This window comes from Melanotaenia boesemani, chromosome 22, assembly GCF_017639745.1.
Source record: "Melanotaenia boesemani isolate fMelBoe1 chromosome 22, fMelBoe1.pri, whole genome shotgun sequence".
In the NCBI taxonomy this organism is placed as follows: domain Eukaryota; kingdom Metazoa; phylum Chordata; class Actinopteri; order Atheriniformes; family Melanotaeniidae; genus Melanotaenia; species Melanotaenia boesemani.
Window position 1 is genome coordinate 8,610,644 of NC_055703.1, and position 17,303 is coordinate 8,627,946.

The window sequence follows — 17,303 nt, forward strand, 5'->3', positions numbered from 1 at the left end:
TGGTGCCCTTGCCTTGCCCCCCATAAAAATTTCTAGACCCGTCCCTGACGTCAATCGCCCAAGAGAGGAATATTTCTGAACTAGGAAGGAGGCAGTTGACGTTACTCTCCACTGGACTTACTTTTACGAAAATGGCCGTTTTCTTTGTTCTTTTGAGTTTTTGCGCTAAGGCGCTTATAATTCTCCTTGTCGCAGCTTTTCTCTGTTACTGTTTGTATGTAAAGTACATCCATATGAAATATGACCACATACCCGGACCACCGAGAGACAGGTAAGACAAGACAGTTGTTACTGTTTAGTCTTATGATTGTCCTAAAATACTGTCATCTGCTACTCTCCGCTTTCTCCCCGCAGTTTCTTACTGGGACACGCAGCGACGTTTTTGAGTGCAATGAAAACAGACGAAGTCATTCACGACAAATTTCTAGAGTGGTAAGTTAAAGCGATAAATACTATAATGTCTCGGTAAAAAGTTTTGGTTTGAATTCAGTTTGTGTAAACTTCTGTGATCGTTAATCTTGATAACAAATGTTGTGCCATTAACGAATCAATATAACACATTGTTCACAGGGCCGAGACTTACGGACCTGTTTTCAAGATAAACGTTCTGCATTACGTTAGTGTGTGTGTTTCCTGTCCAGAGGCGACGAAGGTAAACACCTGCTGAACAAACAGAAGAGTGCAAAAAGCATTTTGTTTTGTTGTTAACAGTTTTCTCGAGCTAACGGATTATGCAAATACAGGGCTGCAGCTGTTCCTAGTCCATTAAAGAAACAACACAGAGATACAAACATTCAATCAGACTCGCACTAACTTCCGGCGAGAGACTCAAATCAGCCTAACATGCATGCCTTTGGACTGTGGGAGGAGAACCCACGCATGTTTGGAGAACATGCAAACTCCACACAGGTTCCCCACAGAAACATATTAGTTGTTAATAGGCCAAATAAAGACATAAAAAGTATGTTTTTTTTAATAAATTATATAGAATTTTTTTGAGTATTTGTGGTGCAGTGCTGGTTTCCAGTCTAACTGATGCATGAATCGGAGACCTGCGATGGTTCTCCGTCACACTGCAGGGCTGTCAGTGTTCAGGAGAGATGTGGGGCTGTGTAGAGAAGGACTGGCCTTCTTCTTCTGTCCCAACACCTCAACTGGTGGGTTATCGGAGTGACGCAAGCTGATGTCAGATGTAGGAACATCCATCACTGATCAGTACATCAGATTTTACTTCTATCAAGTCTTACAAACGCTGAAATTGCGACTTGTCTATTACATGTTATCAATAGCTTATTCTCAGATTACACATATACTATTCTACAGTTCCATTCTACAGTCATTTAGCAGATGCTTTTATCCAAAGCGACTTACATTTGTTTTTATACATATTTATATATATTGTTATTTCTATATATAGGCTACACCATGACTGTAGCCCCTCCGCCCCCCAATGGGGTCTAATTTGATCAGTAAAATCAGGTGTAATCGACAGTAACCTCCTACCTTTGAGCCTGCCTTAATCATCTTGTTATTTCCGGAAAGCAAACTTTGTTTTCTTGAAATAAAAAGATAAAGGATCCTGTTATCATGAGAAAACTGTTCTCTTGATAATGACTAAAAGATAAGAAAAAGTGTTAAGCACGGCCGCTCTCAGCTTCTGTACCTATATATGTTGACACACACACACACACACACAATATATATATATATATATATATATATATAAACATGGGCTTAATGTGCAGATTTAGGTCTCAGCTTTAATTTGAGGGTATTCACATCTAAATTGGATAAAGGTTAAGGATTTACAGCTCTTACTATGTTGACTCAAAGCTATTTCTTGGGCTTCATAAGCTGTTCTCTTAATTATCTGCCATAAATCAAGCAGGTAAAAGTTCTGCAGCTAATTCCAGTTGTAGCATTTGCATTTGCAAGCTGTTGCTGTGAACCCACAACATGCGGTCTCAAATGTGCTTCCAGTGGAAGTGAAACAAACTATCCTTAGGCTTGAAAATAAAAGAGAAAAAAAAATCCATCATAAGATATTAGACAATATTTAGAGTGGCCAAATAAACATTTTACAGGGTCCAGATTACGAAGGAACTAAGGCGAGCTCGGCTCCCCTGAAAACACTCACCTGAGAGAGAAACCTAAAAACATTCATTTGTGAGTGTTGCGTTTTTATTCATTTGGTAGTGTGCAGGTGACCCTTTCCAATTATTTCATCACTGTGGACAGCGGGATTAATTTGGAAGTGTATAGGGAAATGCTGTTTGCTCAGTTTCAGCTGAATACTGTAGAGTTAATTAGAGGAGGCGTCACAGTTCAGATGGACAATAACCTAAAACACATTGCAAGAACAGCTCAGAGTCTATTTAAGGCAAAGAGGTGGAATATTCAACAAATCGAACAGGCATTGTTCTTTTAGACTAAATTTAAGGCAAAAAGACCCAAAAATAATAACGACGGCTGCTGTAAAGACCTGGCAAAGCATCACAAAATAGGAAACCCAGCTTCTGGTGATGTCCAGGAGTTCCAGACTTCAGGCAGTCACTACCTGAAAAAAGATTCCCAACAGAGTATTAAAAATAAACATTTTATTTATTTTACCTTTGAGCTGAAATTAGACTTTTTGTAAAGATGGGTAATTTTTGATCATTCCCTGAATTAAACCTGAAATTCTGCACTTCAGTTGCATCTCAGTTGCTTCCTGTTAATCAAATTCAAAGACCAGGCTATGAAAATTGTGTAACTTTCCAAATATTTCTGGGCCTAACTGTATACACACAGCAGATATCAGAAATATGCACAAAGCATTAAATCCTATTTGGTTATTCAGTGTTTTAATGGTTCTGATTTCAGGAAATCTTGATGTCCCCAAAGTACCCCAAGGATAAGCTGGTCTATAAGAAACTCTTTAACCTGTTTGGTCAAAGGTAGTTATTTGAATATCAGATTCATTAATGTAATGATCATGAACCATGTTGTCAGACTGCTCCAGTGATAATAAAGACTACTATACAATTTCAGTTTGAGTTCAAATGACATATTTTGTGATGCGAGATCTTTTACAACCCTCTGAGAGTATTTACCCTTCATCTCTTCAGATTCCTTGGCAACGGCCTTGTAACAGCACAGGATCATGAGCTGTGGTACAAGCAGCGGCGGATCATGGACCCAGCATTCAGCAGCTTGTAAGTAATTTGTTTCTCGTTTTCTTTTGTTTTTTTGTTGTTGGATAATATGTGGCAAATAATTGTAGATCTTGTGTAGGTTTTCTGGAAACTTTTCCCTTTTTCTTCTGCTGGTATGTGCTGTCACTTTGTCTGAAATAATCATTTCTTCCAGGTATCTCAGAGGTCTAATGGGGACCTTTAATGAGAGAGCAGATAAACTGATGGATAAACTCGGAGACATTGCTGATAATAATGTTGAGGCAAACATGCTGCATCTTTTTAACTGTGTTACGATGGATGTTATTGCCAAGGTAAAGTCAGTTTTCCAGCTTTCCTCCAAACTAGCTTTGATCCAACACTTGTTACTTCATTGTGATGAAGTCTCTTTTTCAACAATGCTTTAACATGTTAACCTTAATGCGTATTTGTTTCCTTGATAACTTTCAGGTTGCTTTTGGTGTGGATTTAGACCTCCTGACTAATAGCTCACCTTTCCCTAAAGCGATCGAGATGTGTCTGAAAGGGATGGTTTACTATATTAGAGACATTTTATTTGAGGTATTACTGTGGTTTCTTTCATTTAGTTTGTGCAAATTAAAACCTTATTATCAGCAATGTGACATTTTAAATTTGTAATTCCAGTTCAAACCAAAGAACAGACCTTTCATTAATGAAGTAAAGGAAGCATGCACCCTGCTGCGTACAACTGGAGCTCAGTGGATCCAGAAAAGAAAGATGGCCATACAGAATGGTGAAGATGTCCCCAAAGACATCCTCACAATGATCATCAAAACTGCTGCTGCAGGTTAGTATTAAAAGGGAGGGAAATTAAAAAAAAACATCTATGATGCAGCATTATTTGGATGCATCTCAGAACCTCTTCATGTAGGTTTTTATTGCTTCTTGTTAGTAAACAGATTCAGTATGTAGGGTTTTATACAGCTGTAATGTGGTTTGTGCATTTTTTTTCTTAGTGTAGTAGATGTGGAAGACCGGTACTTTCAGTAGTTTCTAGTTTCAGAGATTTAAATGGCTAACTTGTGCATTTTCCTGTATTAAGAGGAAAACATGACTGAAGAAGATGAGGAGTTCATGTTGGACAATTTTGTCACTTTCTTCATTGCGGGTAAGTTTGATAATTAACTTACACTATCTAGATAAGTGGTGTTCAAATGGGGGGGTAAAATAATTTCATGGGGGTCACCAGATAATTTAAAAAAATATATAGTCTACATTTATCTAACAAATTTGATATTTTTTACAAGGGCTGTCAAAGTAAACAATTAGTGAAGATATGCATTTTTTAAATGAGCATCTTAATTTTTTAACACATTAACTCATAAATAACAAGTTAGTACACATGCTATATAAAAAAACTGAATTTGACATTATCTCCATATTATCTCCACGTGAGAAGCTGATTTGGGGGCTGTAGGGGCCTTGTCACGGCACTAAACCATCAAAAACCACTTTATCCTCCTTATTTATGACGATTCTGACAGTTTTTTCAGCCTTACATTTAGAGGAAGCTGCAAGATGACCCATTTGATAGATCACACAATTAATCACTAAGTTTTTGTGTGGGGGTGGGGGTCGTGAACACCAATGAATCTTATCTTGGGGGTCGTGGCGTTCATTTATTTGTTGCCTTCCAAAATGAATTGAAATGAATGTTTTGTATAAAAACAAACAATAAATGTATGTAACAGAGCAAAACGTAAAAGAAAACTTACAGTATTTACAGTCTCTGGCTACTTTATTAAGTCCATCTTGCTTGTACTGGGTTGGACCCCCTTTTGCCTTTAGAATAGATTTAATTCTTAGTGTCATAGATTCAACAAGGTGATGGAAACATTCCTCTGAGATTTTGCTCCATATTAACATGACAGCATCACAAAGTTGCTGCAAACTGGTCGTCTGCACATCCATGAGGAGAATCTCACATCCCATCCCAAAGCTGCTGTGTTAGACTGAGGTTAGGTGACTGTGGAGGCCATTGGAGTACAATGAACTCATTGTCATGTTCTAGAAAGCAGGTGGAGATGATCTGAGCTTGGTGACATGGTGCTTCATCCTGCTGGAAGTAGCATCAGATGATGGTACACTCCATCATCGGAATCAGCATATTTGTCAGAAAGTCTAAATCTTCACCAAAAGCCACCAAAAGCAACCTAAAAGTTGGTGGAAACAAGTAAACATTAATGATTATTAACATGTTAAAGCATAGTTAGAAATGGTATGTTTTCATATAAAGTAAAAAAAAATGTTGGATCAAAGCTACTTGACAGCATCATCAGATGATGGTACACTCTGGTCCTAAAGGGATGGACATGGGCAGCAACAATACTTGGGTAGACTGTGGTGTTTAAACCATGCTCAGTCTAAGAGACCCACAATGTGCCAAGAAAATCCCCATTGCAACCTGAACCATTAATAAAAGACACGATGGATCCATGCTGTCATGTTCTTTCCACCAAATTCTAACCCTGCCTTCTGCAGCTGAAATGGAGACTCATCAGACCAGGCATTATTTTTTTATCTCCTATTGTCCAGTTTTGGTGAGTCTGTGCGAATCGTAGCAGGAGTGGCACCTGGTGTGGTCTTCTGCTGCTGTAGCCCATCTGTTTTAAGGTTTAATGTGTTTTTGCATTTAGAGGTGGTATTCTGTATTGTTAGGATGTAAACAGTGGTTATTTGACTTTTTGTTGCATTTCTGTCATCTCCAACCAGTCTGCCAGTCTGACTTTAACAAGGCTTTTTGGTCCAGAAAAGTGCTGCTCACTGTATATTTTCTCTTTTCAGACCATTCCGTAAACCCTAGAGATGGTTGAGGGTGAAAACCCCACTAGATTAGTCAGCAGTCTGAAATAGTCAGACCAACAGCCATGCCACATTCAAAGTCACTTAAATCCTCTTTCTTCATCATTCTGATGCTCCGTTCAAACTTCAGCAACTTATCTTGACCATGCCTTTAGCTGGGTACACACATAAAGATTATCGGGCTGTTTTTGTCCTGATTTTACCCATTCCTGACCAAGGATGGCAAACCCCCGATTATCTCGAGTCTTATAAGACTTTACTATAAAATTATCAATTTGTCAGAGGTATGTTAAGAGCAAATTTGTCCTGACAATTGGCTCCGAAACGGGTTGTGGCCAATAATCAGAAGTATTGAACATGTTCAATATTTAGACTAAAAATCTTCACGTGTGTGTGGAAAGCTGATGAGTTCGTGGATCGTGATGTGGAACGGAATGTAGCCAATCAGAGAGTGAGCTGACTGGAGAGCAAGGAAGGATGTAAACGTCTTGAACAGAAAAAAAAAAAACTCCAAAATGTGCCAAAAGTCTGGTGATAAGTCATTTTTATCACTTATCACCATACGAGACTAACTTGTATGTGAGTACACTTCTTTGGTTTAGTGGCAACAAATTCAGCCACTTCATTGTGAGTTGTGTGTTGCTTCATTTGAACATGATGCTGTAATTCAGCTTTGGTAAAATTTGCACCATTTCAGGGCAAGAAACAACAGCCAATCAGCTAGCTTTCTGTGTCATGGAGTTTGGAAGACATCCTGAAATCCTGGAGAAGTAAGAACTGTCAATGCACTGCATGATAGGTTTGTAATACAGCTGGGGAGCGGTAGTTTCTCAAGTAGTTTATTTTTCAGAGCGAAGAAAGAGGTGGATGATGTCATTGGGATGAAACAGGACATAAGCTACGATGACCTCGGCAAACTGATTTACCTCTCACAGGTTAAGTCAGCCTTTCTTCTTATAACAAACATGCTAAACCAGGATCATTCACCTGCTTCTTTGTCAACATGTTTTCATTGATGTGTTTATTCTGTGAATAAACTGCTAATTCAACATGTAAACTTCCATTTTGTAACCCTCTTCAAGGTACTAAAAGAGACTCTGAGGATATACCCGACAGCTCCAGGGACGTCCCGTGATATCATGGAAGACATAGTCATTGATGGTATCCGCATACCTGGGGGAGTTACCTCTATTGTGAGTATTTTGTGTGAGTGTATGTTGAAGCGTTACGGCAGAAAACAGGTGTCTTAGTTATATGTTTGATATGTTTGATGTATTGATACAAGATCTTAATGTGAAAAAATGTTTCAACTTGTTCTGGGATTTAGTTCAGCTCTTATGTGAGTGGGAGGATGGAAAAATTCTTCAAGGACCCACTTACATTTGATCCAGACAGATTTCACCCAGATGCTCCCAAGTAAGTAAAATACACTTTTAAAACAAAAGACAGGGTTTAATTTTAGTCTGACAGACCTGGCATTACAGTGCCAGGTAAAAAAAATGAAACCATGGTCTCTTATCTTTGTTTTTTCCAAGGCCTTATTACTGCTACTATCCCTTTGCCCTCGGTCCACGCTCATGCCTGGGACAGAACTTTGCTCAGGTATGTGGGACATAATAAACACATGGACTCACAACGCATATAAAATGCAGGTTCAGCTCAGTGGGTCATGGTTTGATTTCAGATGGAGGCTAAAGTGGTGATGGCCAAGCTGCTCCAGAGGTTCAATGTCACCCTTGTCCCTGGAGAGACCTTTGACATCCTGGACACTGGGACACTGAGGCCAAAGAGTGGAGTTATTTGCACTGTCAAACACAGGAATTACAAAAACTAAGAGGTTTTAAAACACCATAACATATAAAACATGAAATCATATTGCTTCATAAACTAGCTGATTTTATTCCTGCCTTAAGTACTAATGTTGCTAAACTCCTTTTTATACACTTTACTTAAACTTGAGAATAGTAATCTTTTCATTTTTCATCAGCTTTGAACTAATATATAACTAATAAATATCTTTTTGTTATGCATATTAAAATAAACTGTAACTAAATATGAGATTTGACAACTTTCTATTGTACATGGTCTACACATAAAGGTAATGTAAAAATAAATTACACAATACTATTTCAAAATAAATGTGTTTTAGTTTATCAATTGATTATGTAATATGTGGCATCTTAGCCATATTTTAATACAGTTGTCATAATTTTACATGAATGTATTTCCATTTTTTTCTGTGAATGTGGAACCCTGAATGTGTCGTACTGCTGCTTTGAAATGCTTGAGTCTGTAAGCTTTGTCATACAAATATTCCTAACATACGAATTCACAGAACCAAAAAGCTGGCTGTATGTTTTTGTGCTTGTGTGTTTAATGCCAGCTTCCACCTCATGGCTTCCTGGAAAAGCTGGTCAGAAGAAGCCAGAGCGGGGCGTCACTTCTCTCTACAGCCAAACTTTTCCAAAGTGTCTAAATGATTCAATGTTAGCACTTCTACTCACTGTGGCACACAGATTGTGTTATTTCTGTGTGAGCTGTGCTGAACTCTGGCCCACAATGTGGAATTTGATCCCTGGAGTGTTTATATGATTAACAGCTAGTCAGGAGCCCAGTCTTCATGTACAGGTGCTTACCAGGAGAGTTTGAGACCACAGAGAGGAGTGGTATCTCTGAAGAAACCAAGAGTGTTGCACCTGTTCTCGTCATCATTGACCTGCAGCATCTCCGTCAAAACTCTCCCCCGTCCCACTGCAGATGCACGTCTATAGTTAGGATATTTGAGAATCAGTTGCTTTCACTAGTTGTAGTTGTGCTATACTGTAAAATTCTTAAAACTTGTCCCTCACAAATAGGCTTCTCATCATATAATTAGACCTCATTTTGATAGGTACACCATTCAGCCAATCACATGCAAGGACAGACTAGGATGGTACCATTATGTGAAAAGTGGAAATCAGGAGATGCTCTAAAAACAGTAAGTGTAATGGTACAGGCCAGCTTAAAACTGTTTCTCTTGGTATGTAATCACTTCATATAAATACCTGTTATATTTTTATTCTCTTGCAACGAGCCGTATATCTACGTGCAGAGGGTCAACAAACATGGAAGCTACAATATTTTTACCACTATGTTTACTACGGTGTCTTTGAATGGACAAACAACTCTGTGAAGTGAGAGCTCTCTGAGCCTTAACGCTGTGGTACCAGCTTTGATGGAGGCTAAAGCACTGATTGAGATAAGGCACATAGAAGAAAACAGTGCACATGTACACAGTTTTGACAACATGTGAAAAACATGTGACAACATGAAAACATGTTTATGTCTGGAAGCATTTTGACCATTGACGGCCACCGTCCATTCACCACTTGCTAAGCCCATCTTTGCCCCTACATAATTCTTACACAGTCTAAGTTTAACCCTCTGATGCAATCATTTTTAGAAAGCAGTTCTGCATTTTTTTCACATACAGTATTTTACATCTATAGTCATGTACAGTGATGCTTAAAAAACTATAAATCTTAATCTTATATATATATATATATATATATATATATATATATATATATATATATATATATATATATATATATATATATATACATATATGTGTGTGTGTGTGTGGGTGTGGGTGTATATATATATATAATTTATATCATCACCACTTATGCACAGAAAATAACCTTTAAATCAATGTCCACTGAGGTGGACATGCATGAAAAGGTTAAGTAGCCAGCAGGCAGTTGTCCTGTAATGACAATAAATTCAGCCACTTTGGTGTGAGTTGTGTGTTGCTTTATTATAGTGAAGCTCTAATTCATGTGTTTTGGTAAAATTGCTCCATTTCAGGGCAAGGAACGACAGCCAATCAGCTAGCTTTTTGTGTCATGGAGCTTGGAAGACATCCTGGAGAAATAAGAACCATCAATGAATTGCATGATAGGTTTGTAATACAGCTGGTGAGCAGTGGTTTCTTTAGTAATGTTTCTCAGAGTGAAGAAGGAGGTGGATGATATCATTAGGGTGAAACAGGACATAAGCTATGATGACATCTGCAAACTAATTTACCTCTCACAGGTATCTGCCCCTGTTACTTTTACTGATATTTTTGACTAACATTTTTTAATAAATAAGAATTTAAAAAAAAAAAAAAAAATCTGTAAAAATAAATATAGAAAAAATGTATAACATGTATGACAGAACAAGACAGAAAATATCAAAATATTACCTACTTTCAAAGTGACATAATTTATTCTGATATTTAGTTCAGCTCTTATGAGGATGTAAAAAAACTTTCCAAGAACCCACTAATATTGGATCCAGACAGGTTTTAGTTTTAGAGTTGATATTACTGTTCCAGATAAAAACAAAACAAACAAACAAACAAAAATAATTGTTTCTTATCTATATATATTTTTTGTTTGTTTGTTTGTTTTTCTAATGCCCTATTCCTGTTACTACGCCTTTGCCCTCGGTCTGCACTCAGGTGGGTGGGACATAATTATGAGTAAATTGCTCCACAACACATAAACACTGACTGAGCTCAGTGGGTCATGGTTTAATTTCACGGTTTTCCCCTGAGAGACCTTTGACATCCTGGACACTGGGACACTGAGACCAAAGAGTGGAGTTATTTGCACTGTCAAACACAGGAATGACAAAAACCAAGAGATTTTAAAACACTGAAACATAAAAAAATAAATAAATAAATAAAATGTATAACTGTATGTCTTTGAATTTACACTGTCCTAAGAAAAACATTACATTTTGCAAACTTCCCTTTTTTATGCCCTTAAAACAAACAAAAAACAAACAACAACAAAAAACGTGGGTATTGTGAAATGTGTTCTTGGAAGAAGTTAACATTTTTATGAATTAGTGCCACTAGTGAATAGAGATTTTATTTATTTATTTACAAATGAAAATAAGCTGAATTAAAAAAAAGTGATGTTTTGTTTATCTTCTGTGCTGTTTTGGACATTACTAACAGTACACATGAGGGCGCTGTGATCACTATAAAGAACAACCACAATTTTCACCTACTTGCTTGTTTGTAATAGCTGCTAAAATTTACAGCTATTATATAGTTAGTCAACCCTTTAAAATTGCTTTATATAAATCAGTAGATTTAGTCTAGCTACTTTGTCGTTAGAGATTATACAAACGCAGCCATGTAGATATTTTAAAATAAGCAAACTCTAGTTCTTGTTCGAAATTTTAATCATGGATAAACGAGACGGGTTAAAGGAAAACCTATGTATTTTTAAAATGTAGGATATTAAATATTACTTTGGTATTATTTTATTTTAAAATAAAAATATTTCAGTGTTTTCTGTGGCGCCCTGAACGCGCCGCACTGTCGCTTTAAGAGGGCTGATCCTGCACCCTGTGAGGCTTCAGCGCACTTTTCATCTACCTGCTGCCCAATTCTGTCCCACATCTTGATTGGCCGTCTTGAGCCAAATCCTCTTGAATGATTTCAAACCCGAGTGTTTGGACAAGAAGGAGGGGGTGTAGTGGTATTCTGAGCTGGCTGGGTGGAAAGGATAGAAGAGTCCACTAACACACCATCTCAGTAAAGAGGTTACCCGAAGAGGATCGTTGTTGACGGACGCCGGTGGAAACTGGGATGAAACAAGGAGGACTTTTGCTCGATTACTCGCTATTTAGTGCTTAATTTGTATAAACTTTACAGGTTGTTGTGTTTTATACTTTGATTTTTTTTTTATTTTCCAACGATTTGTGTGAAAGGACGTCCAGCGGAGATGGCACACACAGCTCCAGGACGCGGTGTGCTATGCTGACTGGACTCGCCGTCTGAGACTAAAAGGACCTGAATGGGAATTCCTGTGAATTGCTATCGATATAAATCCATCTGTTAGTTACTGATGGAATGTGAGTACCAGTACCAACAGTTGTTTTCGACATCCACTTAGGCTTTTCTTTAATCAGATTACTGTGGGCATTCAGTTAACGCACGGGTTGCTGTCGCATCACATTAATAATATTATTGGCCTGTTGAAAATAATCACAACGTTACTTTTAGATTTGTTTTTTTTTTTCTACTAGACAATGTATTCATATTTTAACACAATTCCACGGCTGAGGTTAGGTTAAACGAGTTTTTATTAGTTGATTTCGAGCCACAACATTTTCGAACTGAGATTCAGCCCGGATAGTCATGGCTAAAAATCCGTCCGAGGGGCCGAAGGATGACCTGAGCCAGCTGACGGACGAGGAGCTGCTGCGGTGCAGCAAGGATGACCTGGTCAGGAAATTAAGAAGGGTTGACAGCGAGAAGATGAATCTGATGATTGAGCATGGCAACATGATGAAGGACATCAACCGTCGGCTGCAGGTGCACTTACACGAGATCCGGAGTCTGAAGGAAATCAACCAGAAGCTGCAGGATGACAACCACGAGCTCCGGGAGCTTTGCTGCTTCCTTGACGATGACAGACAGAAAGGCAAGAAGCTGTCCCGGGAGTGGCAGCGTTTCGGCCGCTTCACGGCCAGTGCCATGTGGAAGGAGGTGGGCACCTACATGATGAAGCTGAAGGAGCTGGAGGCCAACCAGGAGACTGTGCTGAGGGAGAACTCTGAACTGAAGGAAATCATCCTCATGCTGGATGAGGAGAGGAACGGAGCTGGGTCCAGGAGCTCCATAGACAGTCAGTCCAGTTTGACCAACCTGAATGGAGGCACCGGCACGGTCAGGGATGTTGGAGATGGCAGTAGCACGTCCAGTACAGGTAGTGCTGGTAGCCCAGATCACCACAATCACAACCACATACAAAAGCCCTCAGAAAACAGTAAGATGGCCCCCACCATGAGGAGGTCTATGGATGACCTGTCAGCGCCACATCATCACAGAAGCATCCCAAATGGACTTAACGGTGAGTAATCTTATACACCAATCAGACCACTGAAACTAACAAATTGTCCACACAGACTCGTTTTGGCTTCATTCTACAGTCACCCTGTGCATTGTGACTTCTCAAGCAACATATGCTGATCAGGTTGTGAAGGATTAACATGGGGGTTCATGGCTTAATCTCACTGTAAAGTCTTAATTGGGGTGATTATGGCACATACACACATAAATGCACACACAGCATCCTTAAGAGGCTGTCCAGTCCTGAGCTAAACCATCATTTGAGTCTCTACTGATTTAGGTCACTGCACTCATGGTTCTCAAGGAAGAGTGGACTTAATAGCTTTTAGATGGGGCTCAGGCAAACAGAATTTTTCGGGGTCGTTCTCCGATTATCATTTCTGTCTCTGGAAGTTGAAAAGCGCTTGTGTCTCTTCTTTAGGCCTATGTGAAATGCATGGCATAGGACCAGAAATCAATGTCCCTGTAAGACCTAAATACATGCCTGAAAGCTGCACGCAGGGATGAAATGATTGAACACGAGGACACTAAGCCCCCGTTCAGTTAGCACAGAGGCTCACCATGATCTGTTTGGCAAGAGGAATAAATGCGGTTTCACAGGAGAAGGGGGGGAAAAATCCTTCATCTAGCTGCAACTTTTTTTTTTTTTTTTTACCGTGATTTACAAGGACAGACCAGCGGCAGCACCAGCATGTAGGAGCTCCAAGCAAGCTTCAAATCACATCACATGGGTCACATGCAATCTGTCGGACATTCCTGGAATTTAGTGTTGCAAAAAAAAACTGTGCAGGTAGCAAAATACAAAAGGGTGGTAGCATGCATGAGGGAGAGCTGAGGAAGCCCTTAATCCAGACATGCACACAAACATGCACTTAAGCTAACGTTTAACATTTAGGGCAGTTTCAGCTCTCAGAATGCAACATCACTATTATTGTGTCTGCAGTGGCCTAGTGCCTTCTATAAGCTGCTGTTTTGCTACATATGTGTGACATTGTGTGCCCCCTTTGGGGTGTTGTTTTAGTCACTGACAATGATGTGCAAATATAGAACTATGCATCAGTAGGGAAAGGCCCACTTTATTTATAAGAGAGGGTTTGTTTTTTTTCAGTCATTATTAAAATCAGTGCATCGGTAATGAGATAGAGGCTATTCTTTCAAACACAAGGCTGACCATCATAAATCTCTCTGCCTTTATATCACTGTAAACAACTCTATGTAGGAAAAGAAGAGAATGGATATTGACGTTTCCTAAGAGGGCATTTGATAACAACAAAGCAAAGCTCCATAGATCATAATTTACTACTACACATGTTGGGCATCTGGATGTAGAAGCGTGCCAATCAAAGAGGTGTTTTACTGTTTTCTCAAAAATCGCACTTGCACACACGAGACCAGAAGGTAACCAATCTTCTTAACCAACAGAGATTTGCTCAGTTGACTGGTTGAAATCCGAGTGGAGTGACCATGTTGTAAGGTCAGATCTCCCCGTGGTGTGAGGTCTAGAGTGGCTTTATTTAATGCTGTCCAAATGCTATGGGCTCCCCTGGGCGTTTAGGAGACAAGCTCGAGGATTGCCACTCGAGTGCTAAATGAACAGCATCTGTCTGGTTGCCAGACACTCACTCACACACACACACACACACACAGAGGAAGAAGGGGAGGAGGAGGAAATTAGTATAGTATCTGCATCTTAACAAGTTAATTGAGTTATACGCTTGGACTTCAAACCTTTCTTGTTGAATTTACCTTTCTGTTCCTGTTTGATTAGTTAAGCTAAATCTCCAAAATTCCTGCATTTTTGGAGGTAAATGGAGATGAGTGCATGAAGGGAATCCCAGTGGGTCTTGGTGGTGTTGGGAGAGTGACTGAATGGAGGTAAGGGGTTGGTTGGGGAGCTTTGGGACCGAAGAGGGAGCTGTTAGAGAGCATATTGAGCTCAATGGAGGCTGGGTTTCAGAGACATCCCGCTGTCTGCTTAATTGAATTTCTTAAGCAGTGACACGGTTGACCCCCCCTCACTCCCTCACCTCTCCTCCCCTCTTCTTGTGCCTGTGTATGTGTGCATGTTTACTTGAGGATGGTGTGTGATTAGAGTAAAGACTTCTGTTCAGAAGAAATAGCACAAATGAGCGAAAGCTGCTCCGAATGCCATGCAGCGTGTTTCATAACGGGCTCCCTGAAAGCAATGAGCTTCTCAAAGTCTGCATTCAGTTTTGGTTGTAAGGAACCCAGTTCCAGTCAAAGGCCGATCGAAATATGAAGCTGTCACAAAGAGCTTGCATTAAACTCCCCTCGCAGTGCCTTACCAACTGATGATAGCTGGATGAGATTAAAACAAAGTGGCCGAGCGAGACGTGGTGGTGGGGGGAGCGGGGTATGCTGCTTTTGACATTGTCCAGATGAGCTGATAAAGATCCTCTCTGGAATAATGCTTATTGACCTTTAGCAGACCCTCACATACTCCCCAGGCCTTTTAGCTGACAGTGGCTTTTAGGAAGACTGAAGATAAAGGCACTCCAACTCAGAGACAGAGAGAAGTTGTCAAAGCACACTGACATTAACACATTTTGGTACTTGTACATTTACATTTAAAGATCTATGCAAGACCCCTCACTGTGTTGCGGGTTTTTGGTTCTCATAAAATATTGACACTTGCAGACTATTTAAGGTTATAAAACAAGTACTAAATAAAAGATGGATTTAAGGATCTGGTGTTCCTCCAACTGTACAGGGATCCTATGTTATAGAGATGCAAAGTTTTATTTATTCGTTTCCTTAGGTGCATTTTAAAATGAGAAAAGTTGATGTCCCTGGAAATATGGACACTGTTTGTAGAAGGCTTGGTGTACATTTAAATAAAGTTTTTAGTGTAGTTTGGAAATCTATGAAATTTAATGATCACATGGAAAATAATTTAATAATCAAACTAAATACAACATTTATTTAGAATTATACCTTTGCAATATGTTGTATATTGTTATATGTGACACAATGGCTGCCACCAATATTTTGTAAAAGCTCACTATGTTTTTTGTTATGAAGTTCAAAATTTTAGATCATTTTTAACAAATGGCAAACCATTTCTATGTCAGAGTCCGATATAGAGTAAACAAGAAGATACTGTGATTAAGCTTCAGCATTCAAAATGAATAGGAAAAAAAACATCTTAAGGTGTCTTGCTGCAAGGTGCTATCACTTGCTCCTGAATGATTAAAACATGTGTGTTAAAATAGATAAGATCAGAGATAAGATCAGGCTTTTTGCTGAGCTAATGGGTCCCATGAATTTAACAGTCTACAAATAATCTCCTGTTTTACCAAATCCGGTCTGGAGATCAACTTTTCTGTTGCACAGGAGTCTTTTTGGAATCAACAAAGTTTTCTTGAACCCTCAAGTGTTACCAGGGGAAACATATTTAAATCATCTAAAAACAGTAGTTTAATTTGAAAATGTAAACTACTGGTCTCACATGGCTCTGGCTTTCTCTTCAGTCATTACTTCCTGATAATGGACATCTCACTGTGCATTACCCCTTACCCAGATTCCTCTGATGCAATATAAACAACAATAGAGGAGTAGCTGGCAGACAGCTGTGACATGGGAGTGGATTATACTGTAGCTGTTACATAAACAGAATGAACTCTGTCTTGTCTGCTAAACTGCTGCAACTACCTGAAAAGCAACAAATTTTAGATTTATATTTTCTTTTTCAGACCTTATAACCACCTATTATGTTGGTCCATTCAGCTGTGCGTAGCCCTCAGAAACCGGTCAGATTGGTTAGTGATTCACACAGGAGATTAACATTCTTCAACAAGGCGTTCATATAAATGATGGCCTTTGCTCAGGTTGCCTGCATATATTGAGCAATTGGTCGTATTCCTAAAAACACATGTCATCTCACCCTGTAAACTCATCGACTTATGCCCAAGTTAGGTTTAAATTAGTCCTAATTAACTCAAAGAGAAGTAATAAAACGGTGTGTTTAAACTGGGGTTGTGAGCACCTGGTCTTTCTACACATATGTCACAATATACGAGGTGCTGCAGTGAGCGCAAACCGTTCCTTTTCTCATTTATAGGCTTGTCTCACTTGGTTTTCATTTTCCTTTTCTTTTACCCTTGGGGAGTGACATGACCTAAAAGCTCAAAGCGAAATTGTAGAACCAGCCCTCCCAGTTGGCCACCATCATAATAACACAAATTAGTCAGCTCTTTAAAGTTCACATTTATCTATTCTGTTTGAGGTGTTTTTGTCAAGCTTACAATCGATAAAACTGTTTTTGGTTCTGCTCTAAAGTTTTGTTTATAAGGGTTTTGCATATGAGAGAATCAAAGTCAGCTTTCTTTGTTTTGTGTTTATTTTTAAATAAATCTCAGTCAGTCACACCCAGTCACTCTTTGTGAGCTTCT

At 39.0% G+C, this 17,303-nt stretch overlaps 2 protein-coding genes across 5 annotated transcripts in view; both read left to right on the top strand.

The window, feature by feature from the left end:
* Positions 1–56: 56 nt before the first annotated feature.
* Positions 57–8,296, top strand: LOC121633911 (cholesterol 24-hydroxylase). Its single transcript, XM_041976242.1, has 15 exons — positions 57–271; positions 355–432; positions 571–652; positions 2,863–2,936; positions 3,108–3,194; positions 3,349–3,487; positions 3,624–3,734; positions 3,819–3,981; positions 4,237–4,302; positions 6,694–6,766; positions 6,847–6,931; positions 7,079–7,189; positions 7,324–7,412; positions 7,532–7,598; positions 7,681–8,296. Exons 1-15 carry the CDS (start codon positions 132–134, stop codon positions 7,828–7,830), a joined length of 1,515 nt encoding a protein of 504 aa, XP_041832176.1. The 5' UTR covers positions 57–131; the 3' UTR covers positions 7,831–8,296.
* Positions 8,297–11,418: 3,122 nt separating this feature from the next.
* ccdc85cb (coiled-coil domain containing 85C, b) overlaps positions 11,419–17,303 on the top strand; it is a 45,419-nt gene continuing 39,534 nt past the window's right edge. For all 4 annotated transcript variants that reach the window (XM_041976243.1, XM_041976244.1, XM_041976245.1 and 1 more), the window contains exon 1: positions 11,419–12,892. In XM_041976243.1, coding sequence (XP_041832177.1) covers positions 12,178–12,892 — 715 coding nt within the window. In that variant the 5' untranslated portion in view covers positions 11,419–12,177. The remainder of the gene's footprint in view (positions 12,893–17,303) is intronic.

Bases quoted from the DNA above. Each gene is read 5' to 3' on its own strand.
- LOC121633911 (XM_041976242.1), top strand. From the start codon at position 132: ATGGCCGTTTTCTTTGTTCTTTTGAGTTTTTGCGCTAAGGCGCTTATA. The intron at 6,767-6,846 runs GTAAGAACTGTC...TTTATTTTTCAG, and splicing joins CATCCTGAAATCCTGGAGAA to AGCGAAGAAAGAGGTGGATG. The intron at 7,190-7,323 runs GTGAGTATTTTG...TCTGGGATTTAG, and splicing joins CTGGGGGAGTTACCTCTATT to TTCAGCTCTTATGTGAGTGG.